The sequence below is a fragment of the Xiphophorus maculatus genome, chromosome 10 (genome assembly GCF_002775205.1).
Source record: "Xiphophorus maculatus strain JP 163 A chromosome 10, X_maculatus-5.0-male, whole genome shotgun sequence".
Classification (NCBI taxonomy): Eukaryota; Metazoa; Chordata; class Actinopteri; order Cyprinodontiformes; family Poeciliidae; genus Xiphophorus; species Xiphophorus maculatus.
This window is the reverse complement of record NC_036452.1, coordinates 5,741,229-5,764,705: the sequence shown is the minus strand read 5'-3', so window position 1 is coordinate 5,764,705 and position 23,477 is coordinate 5,741,229. Positions and strand designations below refer to the sequence as shown.

General features: G+C 37.6%; 2 protein-coding genes across 3 annotated transcripts in view; one reads left to right on the top strand and one right to left on the bottom strand.

Annotated features, from left to right (window-relative positions):
* The first annotated feature begins 1,904 nt into the window (after positions 1-1,904).
* pde6c (phosphodiesterase 6C) lies at positions 1,905-16,575 on the top strand. The gene is made up of 22 exons (XM_023340758.1): positions 1,905-2,539; positions 4,634-4,786; positions 5,518-5,607; positions 5,747-5,887; positions 5,975-6,049; positions 6,171-6,235; positions 6,720-6,786; positions 7,503-7,550; positions 7,674-7,823; positions 7,904-8,047; positions 8,401-8,466; positions 8,928-9,083; positions 10,564-10,671; positions 10,760-10,869; positions 10,953-11,040; positions 11,130-11,230; positions 11,714-11,821; positions 11,978-12,041; positions 12,281-12,355; positions 12,483-12,566; positions 13,590-13,743; positions 13,837-16,575. Exons 1-22 carry the CDS (start codon positions 2,072-2,074, stop codon positions 13,881-13,883), a joined length of 2,562 nt encoding a protein of 853 aa, XP_023196526.1. The 5' UTR covers positions 1,905-2,071; the 3' UTR covers positions 13,884-16,575.
* LOC102224074 (protein FRA10AC1) overlaps positions 13,633-23,477 on the bottom strand; it is a 28,130-nt gene continuing 18,285 nt past the window's right edge. Inside the window, exons 10-15 of one of the 2 annotated variants that reach the window (XR_002753381.1) lie at positions 22,538-22,580; positions 22,071-22,201; positions 21,881-21,934; positions 20,786-20,870; positions 20,290-20,396; positions 13,633-13,718 (exon numbers count right to left, since the gene is read on the bottom strand). Coding sequence is in view for 1 of the 2 variants with exons in the window: in XM_005804385.3 (XP_005804442.1) it covers positions 20,354-20,396; positions 20,786-20,870; positions 21,881-21,934; positions 22,071-22,201; positions 22,538-22,580 (356 nt within the window). In the remaining variant the exon portion in view is untranslated. Of the gene's footprint in view, positions 13,719-20,235; positions 20,397-20,785; positions 20,871-21,880; positions 21,935-22,070; positions 22,202-22,537; positions 22,581-23,477 lie in introns of those variants that run through there. The other variant, XM_005804385.3, reaches the window with a different exon arrangement.

Below are 23,477 nucleotides of genomic sequence, written 5' to 3'. Positions count from 1 at the left end.
AAAACAAGGACAGAACATTAACAGGAGCTAATGGAGGATTGGCTTCCAGGAGGGGTTATGTGAGGCTGGCAAAGCTCCTGGCTCTTGATTGCTCAGGTTGTTTAAACAGTCTGCTCTGACTCATATTAAGTCAGGAAATTGAATGGTTATAACTTAATAAGTAAGGCTGCATGCTAGTACTATTTGACATGTTATGTTGTGAGATTTCATTTTATATTTTAAGGGATACTGATTATCTTTTTAGCTTCAAAATTATATCTTTAACACAGGACAAAGTGATTTTAAAATTATTTAAATAAATAAACATTGAACAATATGGAGACTAAAACAGTTGTATTTATTGTACTATATTTTATTAATTTCTGGATGTATTCATACAATAGGAAATAGTTCCTCGAGCATTTTATCCAAGCAGGGGCATTTGTGATTTATTCTATTTCATAAAACCCTGTATTCTCTCCAGTTCCTCTTCTAAGCAGTTGGTGGAAACACATGGAGAAAACATGGCATGGCTGAAGTTGGTATGTCTACTGGAAATGGTAAGATTTCCAGTAGACAGGATTTGTGTTCTTCACTGAAAAACATTAAATCAACAGTTTATTTTGTGGCCACAGAAGTTTTCTTGGGCAAAAACGACATTTTGCACACTTTCTAGTCATTCTGATGTCGTCGATGGTTTTTAAATTTCATCACATTATCATTTTAGATGAATGATTTTTGGTTAGGTTTTATGTAAAAGACCCACACATGACTTTTAGATATATATATATATTTTTTACATCTGTTTGAATCCTCTAAGTGAGTACTTTCTGAATAGGTCAAGCTCAGATTTGATACATCAATATTTACGTTTTGCCAGAGACTCTAAAATCAATTTATGTCTGGACTTTGACTGGGACATTATAGCATATGTTCTTTGGTCAAAACTATTTTTACTGTTGCTCTTCTTGTCACTTTTCCGTTAAGTATAGATTGTTGGAGTGTACAACTAATAGTTTTCCTTTAAAAAAGATGAACATTGGATTTTTGTGTTTAATGCTCTATTTGCCCAGCCTGTCAGGTTTATTGACTGGTCAGTTATTGATGTATTCGCAGTGGTGTTAAACTCTTTCCATTTTCAGGTGAAGGTTTGAACAGTGCTTCATGAGTTTTTCAAAGCCTAGAATTTAGCTTTGTAACCAAACTTGATTTTTGTGTTCCTTGGCCTATTTGTTTTTCTAACATTCTTTAAGAAGCCTCTGAAGAATTAACAGTTTTTTTCCCCATTATTTGCGAGAAGAAAAATAAAATAGCATAATCCTTTTTTGCTTCCCTCCCATTTCATATTTAAGCACTGCTTTCTGTTTGGTCTTTCATTAAATCCCCATAAAATCAATCATAATGTGTAGTTGCAACATGGCAAACCATGAAAAGGTTTTATGGATTGGTGTCTCCTCCATAGTAAAAGGTAAAAAGGTGTGGGGACTTCCTGGCCTGTAATCCCCTCTGCTATAACTGGATGCCTAAGCTTCCTCGAAGAGAAAGCTATTTGTTGGACAATATCAGTCTAATAACATTCTACCCTTAACATGGACTTGAATTCTAACCTAAACCCATGTCTGCAGCATGTTTTCTCTGTTCACTCCGTCTATCTTTTCTCAACATGTCAGAGGGGTGTTGATAACGATCTGTCCGGTTATAGCTCAGGTGTTCAGCCAGGCATCTTACCTGCCAACATCTCACTCTCCCTCATGGGCTTGGTAGGATTGGCCCATGTGAAATGATCAGCGTTGGGATTTGCAGGTTAAGGATGCTTAAAGCCGGGGTTTTAATGTCCTGACGTCACGTTAATTAGTGACCAATTTGATCCTTTCAGCCTCTAAGCTGCACTCTCCCCTGTACTGTCTGCCGGTGGATACGGGAGGCGTCCACGGAGGAGGATGCACGTCCGTTCAAAGGGACGCTGTTAGACCCATTCAAACAGCAAGAACGCGGCTTGCGTCTCAGCTTCCACCGTTTCTTTTCAAGTGATGCTTTGGTAAAAAAAGAGGAATCACACGAAGAGGACACAAGTAAAAGCACCAAAAACAAAATGGCAGATAAGGACAGCGTGGAGAAATACTTGGAGAACAACCCGCAGTTCGCCAAAGAGTACTTCGATAAGAAGTTGCGTGCCGAGGCCCTGAGCGCCGCTTTCTCCGAGCCCCTCAACATCAAGGACACAGCCTCGTTTAAGGATGTTAACTCGGTGCAGGAGGCCGCCATCATCTTCGAGCTGCTCCAGGAGCTCCAGAAGCAGACGACCATCGAGAAGAACCTCCACAAGGTGCTGCAGAGAACCGCTCTCATCTTGCAGGCCGACAGGGTCAGCTACTACATCTGCCGCTCCAGAAACGGAATCCCCGAGCTCGCAACCTGCCTCTTCGACGTGACCCCGACCTCCAAATACGAGGCCAACCTGGTGAACCCGCAGAGTGAGATCGTGATCCCCACTGACATGGGAATAGTGGGCTACACAGCCACTTCCAAGAAGCCCCAAAACGTTCCGGACATTACTAAGGTGAGACGGTGCGAGGAGACTAAAAATCTTTTTTTTTAATTTCTTTTTTAATGCTTATTGCTCATGCAAGGTCAACGTTTCATAAATCAATCAGTGACTTTGGAAAGTTCTCAAAATGCATGAGGATTTAGACAAAATCTTCACAGTTACAATAATGTAACTGTTTCATGGCATAAAACAAATTGTAAATAATACCAAAGAAGATATCTAATTTATGAGAGACCTCAAAAATTATAGTGCAACTTTTGCACAATAAAAAATGACAAAAGAATAATAACACAAACTTTAAAAAAATGTTTTATACAGAAATTATTTTCAGCCTTTCTTTTCTTAAACCCTGTGTTCATAAAACCACATTTATAATGATTGCATAATAATTATATAACTAATGCATTATGCTTTTGCAGTCATGTATTTATCATAAACGCAGCAGAGACATGCATTTTGAACTTTTATGAAGCCAGAAATGTTTCTACAGGAGTAAGGGGTCAGCACCTCTGTTAAAAAAGGAGCTGGTTGTTCAGGTGATGACCTAATCTATCCCTTAATAAGAAGAACGATTTGTACTTGCATAGGAAATCACCAGATACAGATACTATATGCGTGGGAGTACTTAAACAGACTCCCACACATTTACAAATGTTGATTTGAGAAAAAAGTAATTGCTATTATATTTTAATCTTTCCGAAAACTGCATGTACTCTCAGTAACTAAGCCTGAGTCACATTTGTTTACATTCTCTGTATGTTTTTTCCAGCCTGTCTATAGATAATTTTAGCCTCACTTACATAAGAAGATTCCTGGGATCTCGCTTTGAAAGTCAGTTAAAGAATTATGCAGTAAACTGAAGCCAAGTCCAGATCTGGTCCAAGATTGTACATGGCCTAAATCAAACTAAATCAAACCTGATCTGGGCCCCCACCACCAGTTGGGCCCGTCACCGACCGACCACACAGCACCTGCTTTTAAATATCCAGAATTTTGAATTCCCAGTCCCAAGATTTTGGGGCATAATAGTTAGCCAAAATTTAATAACGGACCTAAATACAGAATGTGCCTCGTTTATGCCTTAAAATATATATTTCATGTTAATTATTAAGCAAGTAGCAGAAAATAAATCATAAAATCTAGGTTATTTCTCTAATTTCCCATTTGGTCTGGTACTTGTATTTACAGTGCAGCATTTCAACAAAAGCTAAAAAATGTAATAAATAATAATAACTAGAAAAAGGGGACAATTTATGCGGTTGGGCTTATAAACATACTTTGAAAACAATACATTGACCAAAATTTACAAGTATTCTGTTTCATAATAAATGTAATGTTAAATGTTGAACTATCACTTAAGCATGAAAACTCAAGCAATCTGGCAAAATCCTTGAGCTGCAAATAAACTTTGTATTGTTTAAATTGTTGCAAAAGTTTTCCTTTATTATTCTTTCTGTTAGTTTTATTTTATAATTACTTTATCTACTATTTTTATTTTCTATGTTAATTGACTTATTTATTTAGTGATTTATCCATTTATTTATTCAAATCATTTCTATTGCCCTGTTTAGGACAAGAACTTATTTGTTAGTCTGAAATTCTTAATCTGGACTTATAAATACAAATTACTTTAATCTTTAATAAATTGTGTTTATTTTATTGTTTTAATAGAGTATATAGGATTAGACAGGCCACAAGCCAAAGGTTAGAATTTTGCAGTTTGGAAAAAATATACATAAATGAGCTTAGTAGGCAATTTCATCTTAGAAATCAATTTTGTCATACATTTTAAAGCATCATAATTAATGCCATGATATTTTCCTACAAGATTTTTATTGCTAAAAGCAGCAAATTAATTGTCAGATTTCTGTGGTTAAAAATGTTTTATTCACCAGATTTCTTCATTCTATGTTTCAGTTACAGATAGTATTATTCTTCCATTTAGATTATTATCGTAAATTTCGTAGGTTTTGAACTGCACAACCCCCCGCCCCCCAAAAAAACTGAAAGTGTGACTGTTGGTGCTGCTTGGAAATAGCTTTTTAATTTTTGATGTGTCTGAATATAATTCAAGCTTTTCTCTTACCCTCTGCCCCCTCAATCCAGAATACAAAGTTCTGCGACTTTGTGGATAAACAAACTGGATACAAGACCAAATGCATAATGTCCTACCCCATGGTTGCTGACAAAGACTGCCTTGGAGTCATCATGGTGCTTAACAAAATAGGAGCTGATGCATTCACGCCAGAGGATGAGAAGGTAAGACCATTACATCCATGCTTATCCTGGCTGAGAAAGGTGGAATGTTGCTACAGATCCTTCTGACCCTGAGTGCTTTGAATTCAAGATGCTCATGAATTTTAAACCGTATAATACATCCTTCTCGTTCTGTAACATGCATTTCATTCTCATTATTGTCGTCTGGCTGAGAGTTAAAAACTGTATTCAGTTCAGTAAAATGTTAAAGTGGATAAAAATTACTTGTGTGATTATGAGGCACAAAAATCCCTCTCATTATGCTGGAAGGAGCCGATCAGACCAGACAGGTTTGGTGTGCATGCTTTTAAGCATTCAGTCGGAGAAAAAAAAAGCTTTTTTTCTGCAGGCTGGATTAGAATATTTCACCTTTATGTCTAAAGCCACAAAATAAAACCCATCTCAGCCAGAATAAATGGCTCAGATGGGAACAATGTTGTTTGAACAGTTCTGGTGAATTCTCAGTTGAATTATTGATAAGTTATTTCCTTTCGAATACGTTGATTTGTTTAAAATATAGATTGGTAGCATTTTAGAAAAACATGCTGCACCACTTGACCTTGCATTATTCATCAGTATCAGATTTTATCACCCTGCCAAGAATTACAAAGTGTTTTAACTATCCATACAGATCAGTATTTGCTTGGCTGAGGTATCTTTTTTTATTATTATTATTCCAAGTGTCCTAAATCTTTATCTGTGTTTAAATATCTGCCATCTGTTTTGGTCCACAGCTTTTCCATAAGTACATGACTTTTGCTCAAGTCATTTCTCTGCAGTATCACACAGCCTACATGTTCAATGTGGAGTCCAGGAGGAGTCAGGTAAACAACTCCTGCAAAATACAGTACTTCATGGAAACTTGAATAAGTTTACTAGATCGCAAGTTCTGTCCAGAATGCAGCTTCTATGGTGTTAAAAATCACATAAACAGCATATTTTGGGGGATATGTTTGGCTCCAGGTGCTGCTCTGGTCTGCCAGCAAAGTTTTTGAAGAGTTGACAGACATTGAGAGGCAATTCCACAAAGCTCTCTACACCGTGAGGACCTACCTGCAATCTGAGCGTTACTCAGTGGGGCTGTTGGACATGACTAAAGAAAAGGTTGGTATAGAGAACACCGCTTATTTATAATTTATTTGATTGATTTGCTGGATCACCTACAGTCTTTTTCTGTGTTTCCTTCTGCAGGAATTTTATGACGAGTGGCCTGTGAAACTAGGAGATGTGGAACCCTATAAAGGACCAAAAACACCGGATGGCAGGGTGACAAATTCCCTTTTCCCTGCATAAACTCCTATTTTTCTTATGAAACCTTTAAACCATGTAATTGTTTTTGCTTAAAAATGATGGCTAATTTCTAAAAGTTTTTTCTCCTTTCTTGCAGGAAATCAACTTTTATAAGATCATTGACTACCTCCTTGAAGCCAAAGAAGAAATTAAAGTCATACCGTGAGCAGCCACATCCAATCCAATATCTATCTATCTATCTATCTATCTATCTATCTATCTATCTATCTATCTATCTATCTATCTATCTATCTATCTATCTATCTGTCTGTCTGTCTGTCTGTCTGTCTGTCTGTCTGTCTGTCTGTCTGTCTGTCTGTCTGTCTGTCTGTCTGTCTGTCTGTCTGTCTGTCTGTCTGTCTGTCTGTCTGTCTGTCTGTCTGTCTGTCTGTCTGTCTGTCTGTCTGTCTATCTATCTATCATATATATATATATATATATACACATAGCCCTTTCCATAATAAAAAATTCCCATAATGCTTTGAATATTTTATTTTCTAACATGACATAATTCCTTCCCCTCTTCTCTGTTATCTGTTTTTGCTAAATTGTGGTGGATCCTTGTTTCGCCTTGTTTGTCACACTTCCAGTTTCTAAGCTTGAAATATGAAAGTTTGGTGGTTTAACAGGTTTCTTTTTTCCCCAGAGGTCCACCTGCAGATCACTGGGCTCTGGTCAGCGGACTGCCGTCTTATGTGGCAGAAAACGGCTTTGTAAGTCAGTTTAATCAAAGCAAACAAAAAAACCTGATTGTTCATTTTCTGTTAAAGAGAATCAAAAACTTGTGGTCCCAGCTGTCTACATTTAGCTGTAAAAAAAACCTATTAAAATATTGTTTTTGGCATTGTTTTTGTTCTCTTAGTTTTTGAAATATATTCATAATTGTATAGCAATATTTTCCCTTCCAATACTGTGAACATTCCTAATAAGCAAACATAAATTTGTGTGAAAAAGTGTGACAAAGTAAGACATCCTTTGAAAATTTGTATTGTGTTTGAAATGGGCTGATTGCTCAAACATCCCACAGCTGAAATTGCGGAGTGGAAGAAATATTGAAACACTGATTTCAGTGACAGGAACATGTTCACAAGTTATGATTAGTAATATTAAATAATAGGATGCCTTGACTTTTTCATCAGTTTGGAATCACATTTCTGTTGATATCTTTTTCTGATTAAGAAAAAAAAAAGGATAGCTGAAGATTTCTTTTGAAAGAACTGAATATCTATGTAGGTCTTTGAATTTTCAAATGATTGCATAAAAGCTATTTCAAGTCAAGTAAATGAATTTGTATAGCACATTTCATCAGGAAGGCAATTCGATGTGTTTGATGACAAACTTAGACACTAACTTTTTCACTACATACATACTGTATATACATACATACAAGAACCAGCCATAATAAGTGTTTTCATCTTGTTGCCCACAGATTTGCAACATGATGAACGTTGCTGCAGATGACTACTTCACTTTCCAGGTACGCAAGGCCAAACTGAACAACAAATGCTCAGCTCTTTTGTCTATTTCGCAGAAGTCTGTCACAGATTTCTGGTAAAGAGGACAAAAGTCTTGGTTTTACTGTAATCTCTGCGCTTTACAGAAAGAGGCAGTGGATGAGTCGGGTTTCATCATCAAGAACGTCCTGTCGCTGCCCATCGTCAACAAGAAGGAAGAAATTGTGGGCGTCGCCACCTTCTTCAACAGAAAGGATGGCAAACCGTTTGACGAGTATGACGAGCAGATCACCGAGGTAAGGATTCTGTTAGTGTTCACCTTCAGTTTTCTCTTGTTTGGATGGGGTCCTTATCCTTTTCTCTTTGTTTGAACTAGGCCCTGACACAGTTCCTGGGGTGGTCGGTGTTGAACTGTGACACCTACGACAAGCTGAACCGTATGGAATGGAGGAAAGACATTGCCCAGGAGATGCTCATGTACCAAACCAAATGCACCTCGGACGAGATGCAGTCCATTCTGGTCTGTATCAACGTGGTTTTCTTTGACATTTACCTCCATAAGCAACCGTTTCTGTCTGTCCTCGCATTTACTCGAGAAGCAATTGCCGCAGTAATTTATAGGAAAGCTCCAAGACTAGCTTTTTGAAAAAACAATTTCACATCAGAAGCTTTAAAGGACTATAAAAAGGTCAGGATTATTACACGTCCGCCTAGCAACTAACATTAAAAAAAAATGACACAAGGGCTTATACATGGCTTTAAGCATTTTCATCAAGTGAATAAGGAGAGAACCGTGCTTTAAAGGTCTCTTAATCGACACGGCATGTTGATAAAAAGAACATAAATGTCATGTGAAATGTTTTTTATAACCAGAACACCAAGGAGAAGTTTGATGCTGAACCTGAAGACTGTGACCAGAAGGAGATGTACAAATTACTGGTATGTGTCATTTTATCACAAGATATTACAGTGGAAACCAGATGTTTATAGACAAATTACCTTTTTTTCCTCATTAATCAGATTAAATATTTGCTGTTTTCTATTTGTTAAATCTTATAATAATGAGATTTTTATTGTTATTATTATTATTATTTTCTTTAGTGTCAGAAGGTTAAATTCACTGAGATTCAATGCCTTTAAACAATTTGGTAATCTCTTGGCTTTTTAAGCCAAGAAATTATTGCATTGATGATTTAACGCATTAAATCATCAACAATAAAAGAAGAAAGAAAAATAAAAAGAAGAGAAATGTAAAAACTAACTGTGTGCTTTATACAGTGTATGAAATATTACTTCTTTAATTAATATCAAAGAAGTCTTTTGTATTTCCATCAAAATCAAATCCGACTTTCTCTAATGAAGTATTCGTTGTGTGAGCTGCGTTGTGTGTTTCTGTTCAGAGGGCAAACTGCCCACCTGCCGACAACGTGGACGGAGAAAATCTGTACAACTTCGGCTTCAGCGACTTCCCCGTCACAGAGCATGGCCTCATTAAAGCTGGCATCCGCATATTCTTTGAGCTTGGGGTGGTCGAAAAGTTTAAAGTTCCCCCAGAAGTGAGTCACCCAGTCTGACACTTTTTTTTTTCTTTTCTTTTTTTTCACAACGAAGCAGCTCTAACAAGGTGCTTAGAGATGCTTTTCAGAAAAGGAATGTTTGATTCTGAAATGCATTTTCTGAAGGGAAGTTCTGAACTATAGCTGTGTGAAAAGGCCTCGTTACTATTCCCAACACGTCTGAATTTTGACTATGTCTTTATTTGTTGAGATCTCTACAAGATAAATCATTGTTGATGTTTCCTTGTATACTTACTTTATTATATTAAACAACTATAGTAGGGATGGGCTGGTTTAGGCTTCTCAAAATCTTTTAGAAAACAATCCCAAGCCAAAACAAAACAACAAGGCAATTGTTACAGTAGAGATGTACATAACTAAGTTCATTGGTGGTTTATCAAGTATATGAGCTGGCTTGTTAGTTGGGCTATCTGCTGTGGTAACCACCCTTCACTTAAATGTTTAAGAGAGATGTTGCTAATACCTCAGCAGCTATAATTTTAAAGTGTTACTTTAATGAGAGTGATGGGTTTCACTTCCTTAACTCCCGTCCTCCCGTCCTCAGTTCCTTTGCTGCATGACTTTTCTTCTCTCTGCCACCTTCCTGTCAGATTACTATCAAATGAAGACCAGTAGTGCTGAAAATAAACTTTAAAAAATATAAAAACAGAAGACATAAAAACACAAATAAGACATGTGACAGAATGATTGCTAAGTTTACTTTATCTGTTTTCAGGCCCTTTTATTAAACTTTAGTGTGCGTTGCGGGGTCAGCACTAAATCTGCAGCCTCTGTTTGTGTTTCCTCAAGAACGTAAATCCTTACCTCAACTCTGAGATTTCTAAAAGGCTGCCAACATTTCAGAATCCAGGATAATCTATACCAGACAGAGGTAGAAATCTCAAAAGGATTAAACAAAGCTACTTTGCTGTACTCCACACAGCCTTCCCATCATCTGCTTGCTCTCTCTTGCTCTTTGGCAGCCGGAATGAACCACAGAAATGTCACGAAATGCTGCAGAAAGTAGTTTATTCCCTAAATAGATTCTCAGATTTCAGTGTCTCTGATTTTCCTTTTAAACACCCCACTGATAATGATATTTGGCAAATTTGAGGTTTCTTCCCTCAGTAATAACTCCTAATCTGAAGAGGGTGGTTGTCACCATATTATGTTTTCATATTAATATAAATTGTTTGATATCGTCCAAAAACTGATTTTATGGTGCTACTCTACTTTGAGCTATAGAACAGTATGATGAAAAACATTAGCGGTATCTAAGCCATAACTTTAAAAGTTTGACCCATGCCTACTGTACTGTAAACCTTTAAAAAAAAAAAGAAAGAAACTAAAGCGGGAGAAAATCTACCTTCTAGGAGAATTTTTACTTTCTTTGTTTTACTCTAAAGTAAATTTGAACCTTGGATGGTGCTCAATAGATCTTGACTGAATATGCAGTAATAAACCTCTTTTGTTTTCTCAGACTCTGACTAGGTGGATGTATACTGTGAGAAAGGGTTACCGTGCCATTACATACCACAACTGGAGGCATGGCTTCAATGTAGGCCACACCATGTTCTGTCTACTGCAGGTGATGCCATTTGTATTTTGCTATAAATCTCTTCACATTCCTGAAGCTCTATTTCTGATCCACACACATACATATTCTTGATTTGCAGACAGGGAGACTGAGGAAGTACTACTCAGATCTAGATGCCTTCGCCATGGTGGCTGCGGCTTTCTGCCACGATATCGACCACAGAGGAACAAATAACCTCTACCAGACAAAGCAAGTTAAAAAAACCCTTTTGTTATTATGACCAAAGTTGAACAGTTTTCTCATGACAGCTGTTTTTTTTTTCTAATCCTTAGGAGTGCATCTCCTCTGGCCAAACTTCATGGCTCCTCCATTATGGAGAGACACCATTTGGAATACAGCAAGACACTCATGGGAGAGGAGGTGAATAGATGGATTAAAATTAAAAATACTGACTAATATTGTTCTTGGTGTCGTACTGATTACCGTATTTTGTCTTTCATCCATTGAAGACTTTGAACATCTTCTGCAATCTGCAGAAGCGTCAGTTTGAGACTGTGCAGCACTTGTTCGATGTTTGCATTATTGCCACTGATCTGGCCCTTTACTTCAAGTAGGTTCTACACACTTTTATTCACAAAAGTACACTACTTCCAAGACTGAAATTGCATTTTTTTTAATATCAGAGTTGTTTTTATTAATGCAATGTTATGGTGTTTATGGCAACTTCTTTCTTTCTTTCTTTCTTTCTTTCTTTCTTTCTTTCTTTCTTTCTTTCTTTCTTTCTTTCTTTCTTTCTTTCTTTCTTTCTTTCTTTCTTTCTTTCTTTCTTTCTTTCTTTCTTTCTTTCTTTCTTTCTTTCTTTCTTTCTTTCTATCTTTCTTTCTTTCTTTCTTTCTTTCTTTCTATTACTTTATCTCCTTCATCTTCTTTTATTGTTTCCATATGCATTTTATTATCAGTTGTTTTTCTATTTATGTTTTTGCTAGAATTAAGATACATAATCACCCTTCAGCATTGTATAGGGAAGGATGCCTCATACTGTATATTCATAATAATAATGTTTTTTTTATCTCATCTATTTGTCTGCGTGCAGGAAGAGAACCATGTTCCAAAACATTGTGAATGCCACAGAACCAATGGCAGATGAAAAAGAGGCCATCGCCCACATTTCTAACAACCCCATCAGGAAGGAAATTATCATGTACGCAACTTTTTTTATGGCAGCAAACAGACAAAAAAAGTTTCTGCCTGTTCCAACCGTGAAAAACCTTCTGACACAGCGGGCCGCTAAAACATCATATTCATCACAGCCAGGATGTCGCCTTGCTTTGACTGACTGTCTGTTTCTCTCCTCCAGGGCCATGATGATGACAGGCTGCGACTTGTCAGCCATCACCAAACCCTGGGAGGTGCAGAGCAAGGTGAGCCTTGAAGTGAAGTTTGCTAGCAAATAATAATTAGCTTTTTTTTCTTCTATCATGCTTATTTTTTTCAGGCTATTTGAGTTGGAAGGTCAGGAATAAACTGCTTATTTAATTGATGGGGGAAGGCTGAAAATGGCCCTGAAAAGGCTGCATTTAGAGTCAGATGTGTTCATTTCATATCGTTTTCATTTCGCTCCGTCAAGCTTTGTTCCTTCTGAGTGTCGCTGTTTCTGCAGGTGGCTCTGATGGTTGCAGCTGAATTCTGGGAACAGGGCGATTTGGAAAGAAACGTTTTGGACCAGCAGCCAATTGTAAGTTCAGCCTCCCTCCGGTGTCATCCATGCTTCCCTTTCCATTTCTTTTATAGTGCTCATTTGGGGGGTTTTTTCACATGAAAACTTCTTTGTCTCTCTCTTTCTTTCTCCCTTCTTCTCTTAGCCCATGATGGACAGAAACTGTGCAGAACAGCTACCCAAGATGCAATGTGGTTTCATCGACTTTGTGTGCTCATTTGTGTACAAGGTAAGCTGTTTCTCATACTCCACTGCTTCTCCGCTTCTCTTAAGAAAGACTGTAAAAAGATGAAACGATAAAGATAGATGTTAGGACTCAAAAGAAAATTGATTTGCGGCAGAGAGTGTGTTTGCTTGAATCTAAATCCACTCCGCGTGATAAGGCTTTAAGATGTACTCTGCAGCTATTTTGCAATTTATGTCAGCAGTTTTTGAATGTTAGTGTGTGATTTTTGAGTTTAAACATTCTCTAATAAGCATAGTAAGTACTTGCAAAGCATATTTGTAGCTCAAGCAGTCTTACAAAACGTTTCTACATGATAAAAACAATTGGCATCAAGTTCAATAATTTCTCAGTTTATTGGCTTGTAAACATACTGGTAACCCTTTTTATATCTTTTTACATTTTAATATTTTCTGACATTTTTCAAATTGCAACCAGACATAAGGTGATAACTGTAAAGTAGAATGAAAACTATAGTATTTAAAATGTGTACAAATATAAACCTGAGAAACATAACATAACATTTCTAGTATCAAAGCTACTATTTCAGGTATTAAATCAGGTGTCTAGTTACAAACTTTTGAAACTTATGCTTTTACTTACAATCCCGATAAAATACAATAAGGTCAGTGGCTGTGAAATAATTCGTGCTACTTTTTTAAGACGCTGTAAACCATCTATCAATAAAAATTGTCTATATGACTGAAGGTAGCCAGTGAGTTCAATAATTTCTCATGCAGGCCTATTATTAGCTTCAGAGAGATGTTTTTAAGCTTTCATCTATCCGAGATGGCATGAAAAGATGCAGGCTGTGAACTTGTAGAACAACAATAGCAAGCTCCTTCTCAGCCCATGCTGATATTTTGATGAGCGCTCACACAGCGTGGGGCCTGCTGTCCCCGTGGACCGGCGCCGCAACACTTACACCTGATCGCTGCCGTGCGTGAAGCATTCGGCCTTTGAAGATGCTCTCTAAAGAGGGCCCAAGACAAGAATAACCCTCATCTGTTGTTCTTTGTGTTTGCCCAGGAGTTCTCCAGGTTCCACAAAGAGATCACACCCATGTTCGACGGTCTGAACAACAACAGGGCACACTGGAACGAGCTGGCTGAGGTGTACAATGCAAAGATGAAGGCCATTGAAGATGAAAAGAAGAAGCTGGAAGAGGAGGAAGCCAAGAAAGGTATAAAAGTTAAACAAGGATTGCATTGTAGTAATTTGAGACCAAGAAGTACAACATTTTTAATATGTTTTTTCTTTTTCTTTTTTCGTTTAGCTGGTGGTGGTGAGGGAGGGAAGTCGAAGACCTGCACCATCTGTTAGGCTTCTCTGTTTCATGGATCTGGACTCAAATGGACTGACTAGGACTGATATACACATCTCTAGTCTTAAAGTCATCCTCAAAGCCATCAGTTTTTGGAGTTTGTCCTCTGAACTAAGCTAGTTCTCTCTGGTCCCTCTGCGGATGCGGCACCCCGGTTTGGTCCAGTTGTTTCCAGCTAGTCCAGAGTAGTTAGCGCCGATCTGGATTGCATGAACTGATCTCCAAGCAGGGAGGAAGAATTGGAGCCGGAAGTAACAGTGGGACTCTGCACAGAGAAGATCTTATCGAGAAGGAATGTGTGAAACTTCTTCCTCCCTTTGTTTTGAACAGTGACTGAAAACATGCAAACTCACTATATAATTTTATGTAAGACTTTTTTTTTTTGGCATGCTTGAAATCATGTTGCGATAAATTTAGCTGCTCCCCGCGCTGAGATTCAAATCTTTTAATGTAGACAGTTAAATAGGTCATTGTTGAGCTATGCCAAAGCAATAGCATTCAGTGTCCCTTTGGCAATCATAAGCACAATGTATAATCATACTTTAAGCTGCACAATGCACATGGCTGCTGCTGTTTTAGCAGCCAAACCACAGAGAGAGTGAGGGCCAACTGGGAGGATAAAGACTTTTCAAATGTAGTGATGGGGACCCGTTAAAGGCGCTTATAAAGAAATATGAATTTATTCCCTTCAGCACATAAAGAGCATCTGATGGCTCTGTTCATGCTGTAAAGGCGATAGGCACAGGGAGCAATGGCGCCAAAACAATTAGGAAAGACAATGTCTTTCCTGCAAAGGGACTAATGAGTCGTCTGAACGTATGCTCATTTTAATATGCTATTCATCTATACATTTATTTTTTTTTCTAGATTATGGGTATTTTGTACATCAACTGTCTTCAACTTGAGATGAGCTTTGATAGAGGCTGTTCTGAAATGATGCAGAGCTGTGTTATGATGCAAAGTGTACAGTTTGTCTTGCAAAAATATTCACACCTCTGGTTCATTTTTAGCTTTTTGTCACTTTATAGCCAAGAACACAAATGTGTTTAATGGGGATTTTAAGACAGAAACCAACACAAAACAGTGCTTGATTGTAAAAAGGAAGAACTACAATATGAGTAAAATTCAGAGTATGCAGAATGCAGGTATTTTGGGGTTTGCCTCTACTACCTTTAGGCTTCTGGAAACTTTGTCCAGTCTTATTTGCAAAACAGCTCAATGTCAGTACGACTGGACGGAGAAAATCTGCAAACATTAATCTATCTACTGGAAGGTGAACCCTTTCAAAAGTCTCGTATTTTGCAGCCGTTAGCCAGTTTTCTTTCCGGATAGCCATGTATTTAGCTTCAGCCATCTTCCAGTCAGCTCCAACCAGCTTTCCTGTCCCTGCTAAAGAAAACCCCACAGCATGCTGCTCCCACCACCGTGTATCACAGTGGGGATGTGGTGTTCAGGATGTTGTGGTGTTGGCCTTTCAACGGAATCTCTCACATAAACTTCAGCTCATAACTCCTCCAGAGTTACAGAAGGCCTATAAATAACTTGTGTATGGATCATTTTTACTACTTAAGTGACTTCTGAAGGCAGTTGATCAAACTGGATTTTATTTAGGGGTATGAAAGTAAGTTTTTGGCTGTATTGTGACAAAATGTGATGAAACTCAATAGGTGGGAATTCTTCTCCATGTTCCTGTATGTCTTTGTGAAATTTAAGATCACTTGTAAACTAATTGTTTTATTTCAGACTTATTCCATGCTGAAGCTCATCTATTCTCATGCTATCATCTGTATACACTTTGCTACATAGATATAACTTTTGAATTGTATGAACCTGTTTATGAGAGAAGCATAAAAAGCTGCAAGAGCAACCCCTCCTTCACGAGTCAAACAGATCAACAGTTCTGCTTCTCCTTTAAGAAGCTTTAACAGGATTTGATTGCCAGCCAGTGTTTGAGATCCACACAGCTTTGGACTTTAAATACCCGTCTTATACAGGAGCTTTATCGTATCCAAGTGAAAACGGCCTACGCTTGTAAAGATCCAAACTATTGGTTCATTGATTGTGTGACTGTTGAGGGCAAAGTTTTCCACTTCCCTCCCTGACCAACTTTGTGTAAATCAATATGTTTCTTTGTAAACTAGCCGACCTGGTCATGCGCCTGAGGTCACAGTGCAACGTCAGCATACCTCCTGTTCCACGAGGTAAAAAGTGAGCAGTGGCTCTTAGCGTCCTGTTACGCAACATCATCTCCTCTAATCAAAGAGGCATCAATCAGGGGCATTTAATCCCATCAGCACAGCTTTGCGTCTACTTGGAAACTCCTCGTTTGCTGCCTGAGGTGAAGTGAAGAGCTGTTATAATTACTCGAGCCCGAGAGCTTTGATGATTCCACTATGAATTTACAGCGCTGACTTTGGTGCAAACCTTTTATAAGAATGCTCCAGTTCCGTCTAAAAGGGATAAAAGTCTTCCCTGCTTTTTCTTTGAATGTTTTTGAGAGATGTGAAAAAAAATGCACTGTATGCTACTTTGTACTTATCCTAAGAATTGTCATTACGACGCTAGAGTTCTGTCTTTGAATGTATAAAATGACATCAAATGTATGTACAAGTCATGAAATGTAATATCTGTAAGCAAATGTAGGAAGGAGGTTTAAAAAATAAAGAGTAACTCATTTCTCATTATGAAAAATGGCTCTGGCACAAAGGTGAAGCGTTATCTGGAGTCGTGCAGGCACCAACTTGAGCATTCTCCCTCCCCCTCCGGGTTCAGCAGGGGCTGGGATGGCGCTCCTTCTTAGTCATATATCGTGCAGGATCTTAAAGTCTCCAAAGGAGGATGAGCCTATGGGGGGGAAAGAGGATCAGTGGATTGATTCTGATCCCTGTCTGATTCACTGCTGCTGCTGCTGCTTGGGTCTGTTTTCAGCATATTCTGCATGCAGGAAGCTCGAAATTTTGTGCTGCTTTGTCATCTTTTAACAAGGTTTATGAACTGCAAAAATATTTAGCCTTTAAAATGAAGGATGCCTCTTAGACATAATCTCACAAGATGGAAGAAGCTTAAAAGGTTTCATTTTACAGGATCTTCGTCTGACTGTTTAATCAATATCACAGTTTTCTCCCCAATTTAGGCAAGAGTGAGATTTCCTTTTACTAAGTAAATACAGAGTAGTATTTACACTACTCTGTCAAAAGAACAAAATTTTTCTCTACTTAAATTAAGATGTAGGACCTAGACACAGGAATGAGACACAGTTTGATTGTTTTCAGCAAAAATACCACAAATTATAGTATTTCCAAAATGATTTTAAGCCAAAGTATTGTTGTTGCATGCTAGCAATAGTTTTAACAGGGTTACCTTAAAGGGCTTTTATCGTCATTTTAAAAACTTCGCCTTTTGAATGTGTCAGGGCTTTTAGCTTACACTTATATCCACTAACAAAAATAGAGAAATACAGTAGGGATGACAGTACTTTAGAACACCAAATTTGGGAGTCAGTGAATAACACAATGTTCACTCAAGACAAAAATAATGATGGCAAAGTCTCCAGCTTGATTTTAAGTTCATGAGGTAAAGTTATGTGGCAGCTTATTTGGTGAGGTGAAAGAAGCTAGGAAAAATGTTTAGCTTTCTAGCTAGACTAATTGTAATGTGACCTTGCAAACTTGCACACTATGGAGGGATTTAAAACCGCGCCCTGATAAGCTACAACTGCCTGTAATTTACCTGAAAGGCAGATGACAACTGGGACAAAAAATATATTTGAGAACATTCAAATTCTGTCAGAATTTAAGCAGATGTTGCCATTTTTGCTCCCCTTCTGACCAGCATTGTTTCCCTTATGTTTACTAGTATGTGCCAGCCACTTACCGGAAATATTTTATATTTTTCTTTGTCACTTTTCTCAACAATTTTAACTCATGTTTTGGTTTAATGACTCTATAGTTCTGTACTTATCAAAATTAGATTCCAAGCGATGTGGCAGTTAGTTAGTTTCTTGTTTGACCCTAGAAAGTGATTTCAAGCCAAGTGGCAACAATTTTCACATTTTATTTCTACTGTCAATCAGCTGACATTTTTTGTCAGTTCATTCTATGATTTTTGCGAGTGATTTACAGACAGCACCAGTACATACCCAATAGTTTCAGTCATATATAGTCGTACCTTCCCGTTTTAGTGGGCTTGACACAAATGGGTGTTTTAAAAATTCATTTTCATATGCTTTTGATTTATTAATGTTTCATAACCTCAAGATATTTAAATATTCTGGCTCTACAATAAGCTTATATACACAATTTAAAAAGAATGATGGAATACGCTCCTTTAATTTTTGCTCCTTTACTGGTGTTTTTTCTAAGTATAAGAGTAGCCTTCTTCTAGCCCTGTGATTGACAGTGCAAAGCAACGAGTTGGGGAAGGGCATGCACCGTATCATTCTCTATACTTTAAACCAACACGAGTCCCTGTTTGAAAAAGCAAGGTAGAAAAGGAAAAGATAGGCAGCATCAAAGAGGTAAAGTAATTGTATTTATTTAAGATATGGCACATAATCTTCTAACAGCTCCATGCAGTTTCCTTTTTTGTGAGCCGACCACTTCTGCATGCCCTTGGACTGAGGGATGTTTGAAGCTAATCCGCAGCCTACTTGTTGACTGAAGTAAATAGAAAGCTTAACTTTTTCTGGGATTTTCTATGTGCTTATTTCTCTCATGTTTATAGTTCTTTACAAAATGTTCCATTCGTAAGCATTTTTCTTCCTGGTGAACAGTTAAAAGACAACTAGCTTTCAATGATTTTCTCATTTCTGGTCATTAAGAAAATCTCTGCTTTTGGTTGTCATGTGCTCCATATTAAGTATCTTAGCTCTCCTGACTTGCTTGCAAAGTCACAAACGAATTTGATCTTTTTTCTTTATGTTTGCAAACATCTGACAGTGAATTTTGAGGGAGCAGAATTAAAAAAAATTGTCTCATTATTTTATGAAGTTCCTGCTGCACAGAAAAACATTGAGTCAAGAGACTACATCCTCCTAAAGTTCTTTTGAAGTCAAACAAGTTTTGATTTGCCTTTTTAGCAATCCCGTGCGTTGTCCTTTTTGAAACTTTTCTTGGTTTTTAAAAACCTCAACTTTCTCTTGATGTTCGTTTAAATGTCATCTCCTACATATGGAGGAAACAGCTACATAAAAACCTGTGCCATTATCATATTGCTGTTCCCATGTGTTATGCATGTCAAGTATTTTAATCTATACTGTGTTAGTAAGCTGCTTAAATGAGCCCATCATTTCTGATTTCAAGGATTTGTTTATAACTGCAGATACAAGTGAACAGCTTCAAAACCGAGTGTCATTACAATACATTCAGATTTTAGCAACACATTCTCTAATAGCGTAGGTACATCACACAGTGAGCTGGCAGTCAAGTAATAGTTGTATAATCCCATTTTTTATTTATTTTTTTATCTCAACAGGAAGTCCAATAAAATACTTCATAACACACCTGAAAATAGCTGTCAAATTGTTTTAAATCATCTGGCAGCGATGCCTCATTTTAAAGTGCAGTTTATATTTTTTATGAACTAGAGGGCATCCAGGTAGTAACAGCTAGAGGAGAGTCATTTAAGGTCACGTATCAAACATGTGCTACGCCACTGGAAAGTTCAGAGTCTAAAACAAGGCCTTTTATGTCACCATAAGCCCACAGACCAAAGTGGCCTGAAGTCTGATTATAGTCTTAATCCATTCAAGCTTTTTAATTTCAACAATGTTTTAATTAAATGAGTTACATTATTTATTATTTATGTAGATATTTAATTTCCCTTTGGGATCAATTAAGTGTTTTTGAATTGAGTTTGTTTTGTTTGGTTTCACATCTGTATTCAGCATGATCAGATCAGGCAAAACTGGTGTTAGTGCCAGGCGTTGAAGAGGCGCTAAATTGTAAACGACGACTAAAATTTCCTGGGTTTTATCACCAGCTTCAGAAGACTAAATATTTCACGGCAATTTCCCTCACACTGCTGCTCTGTCAGGTTTTCAAGTTTTTTTGTGTGTAAGCTTTAGCTCATATAAATCTACATACATACGTGCGTTTTAAAGTGAATTGAATACTGTGGTTATAACGTGACAAAATGTTGACAAATATGAGTGAAAGCTATCAAAAATAAAGGGGTGTGGATACTTTTACAAAACAGCTACTTTTATCATGCCTCTAAGCAGTATGCTATCCAGCCATCACCGTCCTATGAGCCACACAGCCTCAAACCACTTCCAATTATTCTCATCATGATGGTGCAGAGAGTGAAGCACAAAGGAAGCCGAGATATGTAAACAGAAAACTGACATGGAGAGGCAGGATAAACATTATGTTTATTTCATGCACGCAAGACCCAAATAGAACATACTTAATATCAGTGGGATACAAAAGGAAGTGTAGTCACAGCAGGGTTGCCGCTGATACCAGCAGATTCAAAGAAACATGTCTTCAAAGTAGTCATCAAACTCTTCCTCCCTAAACAGATGAAACAACCAAAACACAGACATGTCAATTCCTGTCATGCTCAGTGCTGACGTAAAACAGTCAAATAGGGGGGCTGTGATTAACCCTGGCAGAGCATCTGTACTCTACATGAGGTGAGATGATTGTTGGCTTCCAACAATGATTCAGAGCACAAATGATGAGTGACAGGGAGCAGGAAACTGTAGAATGGTTGACATGCAGAAAACTTTTCCAAAAGGGCTCTTGAAGGTTAAAGGTTTGGCCTCCCACCTGTCCTGACAGCTTAAAAAAAAGCGCGGTGACAAACATCTAAATAAGGTACATGCTGTGTTATTCCCAAAACACACATTCGAGAGCTTAGAGAGGCAGATAATATATGAAGATTAGTCCGTTAACCTCACCTTGATTTTTCCTCCACAGCAGGGGCGGGGCCTCGCCAGTGGTCAGCTTCTGATTGGCTGTCTGGTTCATTCCCAGCTTCACTGTCTGTTAGGATAGTTTAATAGAAAACAAGATCAAAAGTGAACAGTGTTTTTTTTGCAAAAATATAAAAGAAAGAAAGATCGAAGGAAGGAATAAAGGAAAGAAAAGAGGAAGTAAGAAAGTAAAGAATTAAAGAATTAAAGAAAGAAGAAAGGAAGGAACGTAGAAGGAATAAAGGAAGGTAAAAGACAGGGGGAAACATTGAAAAAAGAAGGTAAAGAGGAAAGAAAAGAGGTAGGATAAAAAAAAGAAAGTAGGTAGAAAACTAGAGAAGAAAAGGTGAAAGGTCACAAAGTAAAAAATGAAGAACAGAAAACCAGAACAAAGGTCACTAAGAACAAAAGACGGTCATTTCCTATGTGAGAGGATTCTTTAAGCAATCTTCCAGGAAGGCTGTTTAATAAATAAAAAGTTGGTTCTTGAATCTGTTGGGGTAAAATAACTTGCTATGAGTTGAAACAGGTTAATTATTGTTGTGCGTTTCCTACTTCAGCCTCTTTAGCTCCTTAATTGCATCTGTGAACAACTTATATTCTTAAAAAGGTCTGGTGCTCATTTCTAAAGACCACCAGTTTCAAATACAAATACAAACAGGGAGCATGTGTGTGTTTATGGTTCTCACAGCATGCTGAGCTAAATTATATAACAAGGAAGTTTGCTTCTCGCGTACATTTTCACCTTCCCTGCCCTGTGATCCGTCAAGGAACAAAACAAAGACACACGGGGGCAGAGGCGCACCTTATGTCACGCTGTTCACAGCGAACGACTAAATAAAAGTGGAGATAAAAACATTTTAAAAAATGAGTAAAAGTCAAAAGAAGACAGAACCTCTGTCAGCCGATTAGCATTAACAGCAGGGTTAACCTATGTGCCTCCAGGAGCTGTCAGCATGTTTTCAGTCAAAAAGTTGGAAGTAAAGCGATCTAAATGTCCAAGGAAGGGGATAAAAATTGGATTTATTTTTTTCAGTGTGAAAGTGATGTGTGGGTGTGATTTGGAGTTGTGTGCACCACCTTTATCAGAGTTTTGTGCCTCTGACTCCGAACTGCTGGAGGAGGTAGAGCGGTCTGTGGGAAATGCCAAAAAGAGTAATAAAATTTCAATAAAATAAAATAAAATGTAAACAAAGCTGCTTCTGAGTGGTAGACTCATTAAATAGCAGCCAGAAAAGTAATCTTATAGAAGATTGTGGAGAAGCGTTACCTTTCTGCTTCTTGTGTCTGTGTTTTTTAGAATGAGAGGAGGATTTCCTCCTCCTCTTTTTCTTCTTCTTTGTTGGTTCTTCATTCTCCTCTGAGATCTTTCTTTTTCTCTTCACTTTCACCTCCTTTCTCCTGAAAAGAAGCACAAATTGACCAAAATAGAACATGGTAAACTATACCGTTGCACTAAAAGCAACACAGAATGAATCAAAGCAAAAGGATATTGGTTTTTAATTATTTTTGATAGTCATCATAACATCGCTGGTAATTTCAGGCAGCAGTTATGAGCCGAGGCTCGATTTATAAGCCCCAGAGCACCGCATCACTGTGTGTGCTCGCTGTCTATGGTGGTCTGCCCTACTTTGAGCAGACAAGTGCACACTCTCCACACTCTCAGAAATGTGTCTCAGAGAGCCAAATAACCTAGATTTTTAAAAAATATTAAAGATCAAATGTAAGGGGGCTTACTTGTGATGGTAGTTGAGTTTGAACGAGCATTCAGGACACAGTCCTAAAAAAAGAAACAATGTCAGTACTGCTGACCTCTTTGTAGTTATAATGCAAATTAAGTAGAAGGATGATGTCTGGCATTTTGATCTGGAATTTATTTACAGATAATTGTCTTTGTTTTATTATCAGAAGTGAATTTCTCTCCTCCCTAAACCACCTGTTATATTTAAAGTGGTCTGAATTATTATAATTAATATTTATACTTTAGGACTGGCGACTGCTTGCCTGTTGACAGCTGGAGATAGGCACCAGCACCCCTTCTGACTCCAATGGGATAAAGGTGTAAGAAAACGGATAAAGGGATGGATGGATGGATGGATGGATGGATGGATGGATGGATGGATGGATGGATGGATGGATGGATGGATGGATGGATGGATGGATGAATGGATGAATGGATGGATTGATTTGTACTTGATCAACATCTGTTGGACTTCTAAGGTTTTTTGAATCATGGCTGCTATTTGTCTTATTTTTGATGAAGTATCTGATCATTTTCAAGGACTGGTTTTGGTCAATTATTAATCCACTTAAGTCAACATGAATCATTCTGGCATAAAAGGCTCCTTAACCTGTGGAATAAACTATAGTTATATTGACCAAAAAATTTGCATTCAGTTCAGTACCTCGTAAATTTATGCATGGCCCTAGAAATTTTCAAGGTTCTGTCACACCACACCCTCAAACTTTGATGTATTTTATTGAGGTTTTATGTGACAGAAAAGGACAAAGTGTTGTATAATTGTGAAGCAGAAGAAAAACGATAACTGGTTTTCGAAATGTTTTGCACCAAAAATTCGGAGAAGTGTGCATTTGTATTAAGTCCCCACAAATCAATTCTTTCAGAGGACAGTTTTGGCTTCAATTACAGCTGCAAGTATGCCTCCATCAGCCTTCA

Coding starts and splice junctions, on each gene's coding strand:
- pde6c (XM_023340758.1), top strand. CDS start 2,072: ATGGCAGATAAGGACAGCGTGGAGAAATACTTGGAGAACAACCCGCAG. Junction 2,540..4,633: donor ACGTTCCGGACATTACTAAG/GTGAGACGGTGC, acceptor CCCTCAATCCAG/AATACAAAGTTCTGCGACTT. Junction 5,888..5,974: donor TGGACATGACTAAAGAAAAG/GTTGGTATAGAG, acceptor TTCCTTCTGCAG/GAATTTTATGACGAGTGGCC.